Genomic DNA, 12,107 nt, shown 5'->3' with positions numbered 1-12,107 from the left:
ATGTATACCGAAACAGATTATACAATTGCTTCTTTTTTATATATGTATAGCGAAATATACATACTAATAGCCAAAGTTTGCTATGGAGCACAATTATGCAAACTATAGTTATATCATACAAATATGATTTTTGTGTTTGCTATATGTGAAAGTTGCTCTTAAAATTACCAACTTAACCTATCATTGATTTATGTGATACGAAAGAAATTTCAAAAGTCAATCAATTTTTTTTTATTACTTTCTTTGTATTGATTTATGTGATACAAATGAAATTTCAAAAGTCATTCAATTTTTTTATTACTCTCTTTGTATTTCTATATGTGATACGAATGAATTTTTTCAAAAGTGAATCCATTTTTTACAAGTTCTTTTTGATATTCTAGTTATTAATTATTGTGATTTACAATATATTTTATGTATTTAGCATAATATATATTTCTCCCTTTATTCCAATTTATATGGTATAAATGAAATTTGAGAGTTAACTAAGACTTTTTATATGTTTTTAAATATTTTAAGCTATTAATTTTTATGATTTATATTAGTTTTTACATAATTTTTTAATTTATAGAAAGTAATAAAAGACAATTTTTTAAAGAAGGAAACATTAAAATTACCAAATTAGCTACCCTGACATACAAGAAGGAAACTACTATTGTTTTCCTTGTGCATTTTATCTTTTTATATGTCCGTTTGTATGTTTGCCTTATTTAATTTTTTTGATTCTTCTCCTTTTGCCCCGAAATAAATGTAACCAATTTGCATTCAATTTATAATTTGAGTATGGTAGATTTTTCATAAAATTAGGATGAGGTAATTTTTTTAAAAAGAAAATACAGTAAAATCTTATTAAATTAATACACGATAAATTAATAATCTCTTCAGATAAATTTTTTCACCGGTTTTGATTTGGGCCAATGGAAAAAAATCACACATTTCGATAAGATAATAACATAATATATTTTCAAGAGACTCCTATATAAATATATGGTTCCATTAATATTATAAATTGATATTTCTTTTAAAAAACAAATAAATCTAAGACAATTTAATAAAATATGATTCTATAGTGTCTTGTTTTTTTGTTAAATTTTAATTCTAGTTGAAATTCAACTCTAACTTTTGTTATTGTATCCAAAAGTTCCGATGTTGTCTTTACGAACTGCACCATCAAAGCTCTTATTATTCCAACATCACAAGGTTGAATCTCAAAACACTCTTTAAATTAATAAATATTAATTTCTTTAAATTAATAAATATCAATTTATCAATTAACTAATAATAATATTTTATAATCCCACTTATATTAATTTAATGAGATTTAGTAATCTGAGTAGGAGTAAGCAATATATAGAAACTTGAGTGAAGGGAGGAAATGAAAATGAAAAAAAAATATAGAGGAGTACAAGAAAAGAAAACAAGTATATCAAGAAAAAAAAAAGGAAAGAAAAGATTCCATATAATATGGCGGAAATTTAGGTCTAAATTGAAAACAATGATTTATTTAGTTTGTTTTATATTTAGTTTCTCAAAGTTATATACAACAATAACGAATCGTTCAAATGGTAAGAAAAATTACTTAAAAGAATTCTCAAAAAGAGGAAAAAAATTTGGTGAAAAAAAAGTTATCAATTATATTGATTGTAATGTAAATAAGGAATGCGCAAAATATACGTATGAGAAAATTTTTTTAGAAAAGAAACGTATAAAGAAAAGATGAGACAAAAAATGTAAAGAAATAAACTTAATGCGAATATTTGAATTTGACCATGTCGTTGTATTTTGGTTTTCTATTATTCTATTTTTAACTTCATTCTAATTGATGAAACATGTATTATGTATACGTTTTCATATTAATAAGAATATGAGTATCAGTGTGGATTAAATTTCAAAAATTATACTTCGCAACATTGGTACTGTGTGGTACTTTTTCAATCCAAATTTATGTTTTATTTTTTGCTTTTCGAGATTTAAATTATGTAAATTTTTGACAATTTTTTAAATGCATTATTTTCATCATATATTGTTGACGATGAGAATAATTGCACTTATAATATTTTTTTGTATAATTTGTTAATATTTAAATATTAGTTTAAAATATTTTAAGTTAATTTGATTTGAAAAATGAGTTAAATAAAGAGAAAATATCATATAAACTAAAATAGAAAAATATTATGTAACTAAAAATCGTAATTTTCCAAATGGTAACTCCATTATATCCAATTACAATATCTATTCTCATTAATATAATTACTTAATTTTAGCTCCTTCTCAAGAGAATATTATGGCTATAAATTGTATGTCTACAACAAATCCATTATTCAAATTAAATCAATTAGTGATTTGAAACTATATTAGAGAAAAATTGTTTTAGTTAAAATGGCCAGACACCAAAGTTTCTTCATTTTGTTCATCACATTTTATATTATACTTTTAGTTGATGCATATGAATCTAAAGAGGTAGAAGGAAATTTGCATGCCAATGGATGGAAAAATGCACGTGCTACATTTTATGGTGACATGAATGGTGGTGAAACCATGCGTAAGTTATAATTATACTTTAATTCCTCATATGTTGTTGAGACACTTAACTCAGTGCCGAGACAGTGATAAAGCTAAAAATTTTATTTTTTGAAAAAATATTTGATATTGCATAGATATATAAAAGTTTTTTTTATTAAAGTTGTTTAATTGACTACCTTCCAAAATGAATAAAATTTTCAAAGGATAAAGATGTATTTTTGAGTGTTCTTCAAAAATAATCTCTTTATCTTCACGAGATAAATGTAAGGTCTGTATACACTTTGCCCCAAACCTCACTAGTGGAATTTGAATGGATGTGTTATTGTTGTTGATGATTTCTCATGACGTAGATATTAATTCGAATACTATATTGCAGAAGGAGCTTGTGGTTATGGAGACTTATTCAAGCAAGGGTATGGCCTGGAAACAGCGGCACTCAGCACAGCTCTCTTTAACAGTGGATCTACCTGTGGAGCTTGCTTTCAAATAATGTGTGTGAATGCTCCTAAAGCATGCCATCCAGGCCAAATCATAACAATAACAGCCACCAATTTCTGCCCTCCAAATTACACAAAAACTGAAGACATTTGGTGCAATCCTTCACAACATCACTTTGATCTGTCGTTGCCTATGTTCTTAAAGATTGCTGAGTACAAAGCAGGGGTTGTACCAGTTGTTTACAGAAGAGTTACTTGCCAGAAAAAAGGTGGTCTAAAGTTTGAGATCAAAGGGAATCCTAATTGGATTCTTGTTCTTGTTTTCAATGTGGGAGGTGTTGGAGATGTTGTCAATGTCAAAATCAAAGGATCTAAGACTGAATGGCTACCAATGTCGCGGAATTGGGGACAAAATTGGCAGGCTTCTGTGCAGTTGGCAGGACAAACCTTGTCTTTCCAAGTACAAACTAGCGATGGCAAATTGGTTCAATCTGATAATGTTGTTCCTGATAACTGGCAATTTGGTCAGACATTTGAAGCCAAGAATAATTTTTAGTGATTATGTATTTGGAAAATAAGTAGCTTTTAATTTCTAATCACTATAATTTATGATTTTTATAGAAGTGTTTTGTTACCGAATAAACTCTCTATTTTTGAATGGACATTGAGCAAGGAAGGAACAAAAAAAGAAGCCAAAAGTGTAGTTTAGCAGTAAAATGAAGCAAGAGAACTATCAGGTATCCGTCTCATGTTCAAATTCCAGCAAAACCTATAACACTAAGCAATCAGTACTTAAACTGGTGGAGGTAGCAGTTGCAAGAGCTGGCCTAGACACGTTTAAAAAAGGAAGGAACTTAAAAGGTTACGATAACAAATACACAAATAGTAACTAGGGACACATATCTGGAACAAAAAAAAAGCCAAAGGTGTGGTCTAGCAGTAAATGAGCATGAGAACAAAATTCACATCATCCTGGTATCATAGAGATATAGGAAAACTACTTTTCTGTCTCAAACTACTATACCATCTATGGATCTTCATATAACCTTAGTCGTTCAATAATACAAGCTCATGAATTTCTCTCTGTTTGTTCTTTCCTAACACTGCAAATTAGAAGCTTTAGACTAGGCTAATTCTTTAGAACTGAGGCAAAAACTAGCGGCAAAACACAGAGAATCATCATAGACCCTTTTTAGTAGGAATTAGAGATAAACTTCACCTCTTATTGCCAAATGCTTGAGCATGACTTCTGGCAAGAATAACCATCAGAGTACCAATTCCAGCAGCCATCCCAGCTCCAAAGCAGAAAGAAGGCATGTGAACAATTGATCTTCCTTTGTTTTGCATCAGCTCCCAATGCAGTTGAACATCATCTGCGTGCCATAAGCTCATGTGTACAGCCAGTGTCATTTTTAGATCAGAATCAAGTGGTGTGCTTAGAACTTGTAAGCACACTGGACAAGAAGCTTTCAAAGTCATCCCTTCTTCCATTATAGCGACTCTTCCAGCAACTGCCATCGCCTTATCTCGCAATGGCTTTCCAAAGGGCCTAGAAATCTAAACAAGGATTTTAGCTTCAGAAGAAGATAAATTGCAAGATTTGCTAATAAGCATGACTTAATGGCAAGTCAAATTTTCAATTGAAGTAACTGGCTTACCATTATAAGCCTACAGAGCCGCTGCCAAGACTTCATCAGCTGCCTCCTCATCTTCTAGGAGACTAGGATTGACTACTGTGAATAGTCAAAATGAAGGAAGTTCTCTGCAATGATATTTCAGGAAAAGAAATAAATCAAAATAAAGTATCACGAAAGTTCAATACGTTGTTCCTGGGCTGTTAAATATTAGCCAGGTGGTGAGGTCTAGTGGTTAATGAAGTGGATTGAGAACCACGAGTTCTCACGTCTAAATACTAGTGGAGGCGAAAACATTAGGCTATATCTTCTATGGTAGAACTTATAAGCATAAGATACCCCGTGGAATCAGTTGAAGCACACAAAAGTTTGGCTCGGACACTGCGGGTATAAAAGAAAACAATATTATCCCTTTTTATGATTCTAGTTCTGTAAATGATTTTTTACCTAGTTAAACACAAACCTCAATGAATCCTAGACAGAACGATAATCTAAAGTCTAAACCTATGTTTCACGCTTAGATAAGGTTAAGAAGGATTTCAAATAATTTATTCAATATCTGAAGAAATATCCACCAAAAAAATTGAAACAACAACAACATACCCAATGTAATCCCACAACCACAAGTGAGGTCTAGAAATGTAGGATGTACGTAGCATGTACCACTGGCTTTGTGAGGTAAAAGGTCGCTATCCCATCTGTATGGACCAAGGCCCTGTCACGAACCAGATTCGAACTGGCGCTTTCCAAATGCACATTGGGCCTAGTGCCCAGGTGGTTTGGCCAATAGTGGGGCCAAGAAAGATTAAATGGTGACATAGGCGGGGTTTCCGAGGAATACAAATAACCTCTGTTTTTTTCCAGCTTTGGCAAGCATCTGGATAACTAGTGAATTACAACTCTATGTACATCAATTGGGGCATTGGTCTTTGCAGCATTAATGCTTTTTGCTGGTTGGTTTCATTATCATAAAGCGGCACCAAAATTGGCTTGGTTTCAAGATGTAGAATTTATGTTGAATCACCATTTGGCAGGGCTACTAGGACTTGGGTCTCTCTCTTGGGCCGGGCATCAAAAAAGAAGGGGCACAACACTTTATTCTCTTCTACCGCTCTTTGTTTACTTCTGGCCTACCCGAACTCCTACACCGGGGGAGTCAGATCTTGGAGTAAGCTCCATTCTATGGGCAATCTACTCAAGAGCTGAACCTTATGTCCCTTCAACATTCCTATTCATCTTACCTTGTCTTGGGCACAAGCAGTGGACTTATTATCCTACATATAATATCTACTCTAAAGATTAAGAGGATAGAGAGTCTCACTTCCATAGATTCGATTGGGATTGATTCTCAGGATCGAACCCTTATTAGAGGCGTGCCTACCGATACTTGTCAAAGTCTTCGGCTTGCATGACGTCTCCTTCCATTTGCTCCAGAGGTTGTTTCCGATAGAAACTCGACACAACGACGCATTACCAAACCAGGCAAAAAAATAAAATAAAAATTGGAGCATTGAGTAAAATTAAACTAAAGGAAGTTATACGTTGCTCTTTCACTAAACTACTTCACGATTCTTCTGATAGCAACCCAACTCCAACTTAAAAGTCATTTTTTTCTCTCTTCCTAACAAAATTCTTACAGTTCGATTGATGCTTCAAATTCAATGAACTACATTTTATTAAGCCAAAACGAGCGATTCAACTATAAAACCCACATTAGTATTATAATGAGCAACTGTAGTGCTACTATTTAAGCAGGAATAGAGTAATTTCTCCGTTGCTTGTTGTAAAATTAAACGCAAAATTTTCAAATACAGCTGGAGAATCTACAATGCACTTATCGATTTCTTAGCAATTTCAAAGGAATGCACATATATGTACTATCATCTGTTACTGTATTAGAGCTAAAAAGAAATTCCGACAGAAGGGTACCGTGCTGAAGCAGCTTCGCCGGAAAAACCTTGCCGACGATCTTTGAGTTTACCGTATATGTAAGTTAATTTGTTGGAAGAGGAGAATTCTTCGGAAAAGTAGAAATTGGGAAAGTTGTCTTGGTGGTGAAGGAAGAAATTAAGAGGGAAAATTCCACTTATGTAATATGAAATAAATTAAAATAAGCAGAAGTTATAAATTAATCGACCCTAAAATAGTTATAAATAGGGGTGGGCATGTCATGTACAATACAGTATTTGAAAGTTTTGATATGGTAATTTTGGTATAATACGGTATATTGAATTTCGATTTTAGTATTTTACGGTATGATAAATCGATAATCATAATTTGTTCAATTTAGATTAATATATACTCATATTATAGATTATTATGACTTCGACAATTAAAAAAAATCTCAATTGTATCATACTAGTACATTACACATGTAGAAATATAATATATATATATATATTGAATTTCGATTTTAGTATTTTACGGTATGATAAATCGATAATCATAATTTGTTCAATTTAGATTAATATATACTCATATTATAGATTATTATGACTTCGACAATTAAAAAAAATCTCAATTGTATCATACTAGTACATTACACATGTAGAAATATAATATATATATATATATATATATATATGCTAAATACAGTACAAATAACTTCTCTATAAGTCAATTACATTTCAATCAAAATAGAGTTGTCAAAGTTATAACTTCTAAACATTTATGTGTGTATTAGTAGTACTTTGTTTGATACACTTTTTCTTGCCATGTATAATTAATACACTCTATTGTGTATTAAATTGTGTGTTACTTGGTATTAGTAATACATAGCATTTGACACTTGCATTAGATCAAATAATTACAAAACTACCCTCAAAGTCTTTTTAAAACATTGCCTAACACTTTCTCTTCTTTTCATATTCTTTCTAGTCATATATTTATTTATTTTTAATTTGTTTTTCAATGTCTTTAATTTGTTGGTGTTTTAATAGACTTTATGGCCTCTTAAGTTTTTTTTTTTTTAAAAAATATAATTTCAAAATGATTTAATAAAAAAAATTTACTATTATGGCGATAAATTTGATAAAAAAAATTATTTGCCAACTTTTCACAAAAAGATTTTGACTCAAATAGTACAACTATTTAATGAGTATTATTTTTGAAAAAAAGAAGAAGAGGAGGAGTTAATGATGTTTTAGCAAAGAACTTTGTTGCAAGGAAGTGTAAAAATAAATAAAGTGTGAAGGGTATTTTGTAAACATATATTTTAAAATAGAAATTATGCAAGATTTGTTATTTTAATTAGATCAAACCAAACAGTGTATAAGAAATAATGTTTGCGAAACTAATGCAAGCATTACTAATGCACCATATTTTGCATTATTCTTATACACTCTTCCAAACGACCCCTTAGTTTATAGTAATACTAAGTTGCATATTTGTTAATATTTTAATAATATATATGTTATTTATGTAACTATATACTTTGAAATGATATTCGATATTTCGGTATGTTATTTCCAAATATCAAATACTGTACCGAATATCAAAAAATTTAAAATGTATACCATATACCATACCAAATATCATAATAACAAAATCATGATATTAAATTTTTTGATATAATATAATATTTCAATATACACCATACCATGCCCACATCTATTTATAAACTTATACGTATATTGTTATTTTTTACAACGAATCTTTGGTGGAATGTACCATACAGCTTTAAAAGCGAAACATGAATTAAGAAATATGTTAATTAACTATTTTTCTAATGTTGAAATATAACTTCAAATTTGATTTAAAATTATCATGATCAAACAATAATTTCAAAGTAAAATAAAAATTATGTACCAAAATACTTGTTAATATTATTGATGGCCAAACAGAGGCTTGATAATTTTTTAATTTTTAAAATACTTTTCCATAATACAACTCATAACTTCCTCTTCATTTTATATGTCATAGTCTATTTACGTAATAACAAAATACTTGTAAATTTAATATTAAAAAAATAATTTTATTATTTTAATTTAAGCAGGCTCTAGAAAGGATTATTGTAAAATCCGAGGGGTAATTTAACAACTAGGAACTTGTCACTGAGAGCATGCTTGACTTAGCTTTAAAATGTACTTTTTCTATTCATTTTTACTTGTTTTTTATTTTTATTTGTCACTTTTGATATATTAAGGAAAACAATTTTTTTTCTTCATATTTTATCCTCAACATTAAATACTTCTCTACAACCTAATATTAAACATCATTTAATAAATATAGTTAGGTAAAATACTTATATTAATAATTATTTATTTAATGAATGTGTCAAGTCAAACCGTGACAAGTAAAGTCACACTTCAATACTTTTAACTTTTAACTTTTTTTATGTCATTTTAACCTGAACATTACAGTTGTTATGAGTGAATTAATTTTTCAAACTTTCACTGCAAAACATTGTACAATTTGATGTGTCTTCTCAACTTATACATGTTATCTCATGTATTCAGATTAACAAATCAGAAACAATTAAGATGAAATGAAAAAGAAATGAACTATCCGAGTTCACAGAACTCATTGTGTGTCCTTAAAATTTTTAATTCCCTCAAGTATCCGAGTTTGTAGATTAATTCCTCCCAAGATAAAATGGATTAACCATTAACGAAGTAGCGGTTCGACGAACTAAAAAAGACAGCGACGAATCACACATACAAACACGATCGATCAATTTTATTTTGGAACAAATGCATGCAGAAGAAGGGAAGAATTTGATTTGATATAGAAAAATGAGAGAAAATCACTATATTTATTGCCAACAGAGGATAAAAGTCACAACTTTTTGAAAAAGGAACAACCTTTTAGAAAAGTCACAATCCTTTGAATGAGACACAACCTTTCAAATGGTCACAATCCCTTAGAAAAAACACAACTCTTCATTTCTTATTCACACCTTTAAAACCCAACAATTCAATCATTCGTAATTATTTTTATTATGACAATCCTGTTTTTTCCCCATTTATTTAATTTTATTTATATATATGAAAGTGAAATGAATTTTAAGCTTTTTTATTTTTTTTTATATTCACTATGCATTTAGTTGACTTCCTCTTTTTTTTTTTTTTTTTACTTAGTTAGTAATAAACATATCTATAAATAATAATCTGATTACGTTAATTTACAAATTAGCTAGTGACTTTAGTATTTTGGTTAATTATTTATTCCTTTAGTCAAGATTTTGGTCATATATAATACTCCCTCCGTCCCTTTTTAGTTGTCCACTTTAGAAATGGCACACAGATTAAGGCAACAATGATTAGCACAGTGAAGTTACAATTTTACCCTTATGACAACTTTTCACTTCAAAATTACAACCACTTATTTGAATTCAAGTGAAATAAATTGGAGGGAAACAACATACACTTTTACAATTTTCAAGAAGTGTAAATAAGGGTATAATAGGAAAAAAATTGTTGTCCTTTCTTGATTTGTCAAAATGGACAACTAAATAGGGACAACTAAAAAGGAAATATGGACAAGTAAATAGGGACGGAGGGAGTACAATCTGGTATATTAATAGAGTAACTTATAGATGACTAATACATAATTGATGCTATGCTGATATCATCATGCATGAAAAAAAGAAGACATGGACAGGTCTAATAACCTGGATCAATGTTGTCAACACAATAGATATTAAATTTTTCGTCTCAAATTATTTATCATATTATTTTAATTATTTTAAATTATTTGTCATTTTTAAAATTTAAGACAATATTAATTATTTATTTCATTTTACTTTTAGGGTGTGTTTGGTACTCCCTCTGTCCACAATTGTTTGTCAGGGTAAAGTCATGCACATCCCTCAAGGAAAATTTAATACAAGGTGTAATTTGACTAATATAACCCTACTATATAAAAAATACCAAAAGTCCACATAACTTTTCAATTGAACTACACAATCATTAAGGGCAGAATTGGAAAAAGTGACTAATTATTTCTTGATTGTTTAAATTGACAATTAATCTTGGACATCTATTTTTAGTATACCTGCCAAACAATTGTGGACGGAGGGAGTATGAAGGAATGTTTTCCAATTTTCTCATGTTTGATTGGGTTAAATGTTTTGGAAAATGTTTTCCAAATCAACTCATTTTCCTCAAATTTAAGGAAAATGACTTCCCTTCAAAACTTATGGAAAACATTTTTCAAAACTCTCTTCCAACTTCCAATTAAAAAAAAATTGTTGAAAAAATCAATTTATTTGGTCCCTACCCTCAAACCAGCCCCCCCCCCCCCCCAAACCACCCCCCAAAAAAATAAAATTTAAAGTTTATTTTTAAATTCAATATTGTTACCCCATCCTCACCCCTACCACCACCCCTCCCAAAAAATATTAAAAGTTGTTTTTAAAAGATATTTCTAATTTCAATTTTTTATTTTTTTTACCCCCCGCCCCCCCACGTCCTACCCTCGCTCCCCCAGCCCCCTATCAGCCCCCCACTCCCTTCAAAAAGAAAAAAAATTAAGTTTGTTTTAAAAAAATATTTATTTCATTTTTTCACCCTTACCCTCGACCCCCTTACCCAGCCCCCACCCACCCCTACCAGCCCCCCCACTCCCCAAAAAAAAATTTAAGTTTGTTTTTAAAAAATATTTTCGACTTCAAAATTTCATTTTTTCACCCCTACCCTCGACACCCCTCCCCCCCTCCCCCCCTACCAGGCCCCCCAGCCCCAAAAAAAATTTTAAGTTTGTTTTTAAAAAAATATTTCGACTTCAAAATTTCATTTTTTCCAACCCCTACCCTCGACCCCCCACCCCACCCACTACCAAACCCCCCCCCCTCCACCCCAAAAAATAATAATTTAAGTTTGTTTTTAAAAAATATTTTCGACTTCAAAATTTCATTTTTTTCCACCCCTACCCTTGACCCCCACCACCCCCTACCAGCCCCCACCCCCAAAAAAGAATTAAGTTTGTTTTTAAAAAATATTTTCAATTTCAACAATTATTTTCTACTCTAGTAAAATAAAAGAAATTTTTCAAAAACATTTTTCATTCATAAATCAAACACTAAAAATCTTTTTCGGAAAATATTTTCTACTCACCAACCAAACATGAGAAAATAAGTCAAAAATCAACTTGTTTTCCAAGAAAACATTTTCTAGGAAAACATTTTCCTTTATACCAAACACACCCTTAATAGTTAATATTCGTGAAGACTACAAATCAAACACCTCGAATATTATTGATGTTCAAATATCAATGAATGATAAAATATTTAATATATCTCCTAACTAATATCTTTTTTAAAAACGTGTAAAAAGATATCATAATAGATAATTTGACCATCATAAAAATTTCATAAAGATTGTTATTCATTTTGCCTATATTTGTTTTTTTTTTTCTTTTTTCTCTGTGTTTTAACTTGTATACTATCCACCATGAGATAGATAATCACTTATTTAATGTCGTTAAGTAAATATGACCAAAAAAAAAATTCATAAATTTATAAAACAATTCTTGACTTTCAGTGTTTTACCATCTATACAAACATACTGTAAAA

General features: G+C 30.0%; 2 protein-coding genes across 2 annotated transcripts; one reads left to right on the top strand and one right to left on the bottom strand.

Annotated features, from left to right (window-relative positions):
- The first annotated feature begins 2,379 nt into the window (after nucleotides 1-2,379).
- On the top strand, nucleotides 2,380-3,516 carry LOC125832531 (expansin-A23-like). The gene is made up of 2 exons (XM_049511701.1): nucleotides 2,380-2,542; nucleotides 2,900-3,516. Exons 1-2 carry the CDS (start codon nucleotides 2,380-2,382, stop codon nucleotides 3,514-3,516), a joined length of 780 nt encoding a protein of 259 aa, XP_049367658.1.
- Nucleotides 3,517-3,975: 459 nt separating this feature from the next.
- LOC125832536 (uncharacterized) lies at nucleotides 3,976-4,722 on the bottom strand. Its single transcript, XM_049511708.1, has 2 exons — nucleotides 4,619-4,722; nucleotides 3,976-4,517 (listed from the first exon to the last, which is right to left on the bottom strand). The coding sequence occupies exons 1-2, from the start codon at nucleotides 4,667-4,669 to the stop codon at nucleotides 4,176-4,178; spliced, it is 393 nt and encodes a 130-aa protein (XP_049367665.1). The 5' UTR covers nucleotides 4,670-4,722; the 3' UTR covers nucleotides 3,976-4,175.
- Between the last annotated feature and the right edge of the window lie 7,385 nt (nucleotides 4,723-12,107).

This window comes from Solanum verrucosum, unplaced genomic scaffold, assembly GCF_900185275.1.
Source record: "Solanum verrucosum unplaced genomic scaffold, falcon-dt-bn FXZP01000009.1, whole genome shotgun sequence".
Taxonomy (NCBI): Eukaryota; Viridiplantae; Streptophyta; class Magnoliopsida; order Solanales; family Solanaceae; genus Solanum; species Solanum verrucosum.
Note: the sequence above shows the minus strand (reverse complement) of the source record. Positions and strands in the feature narration are given on the sequence as shown.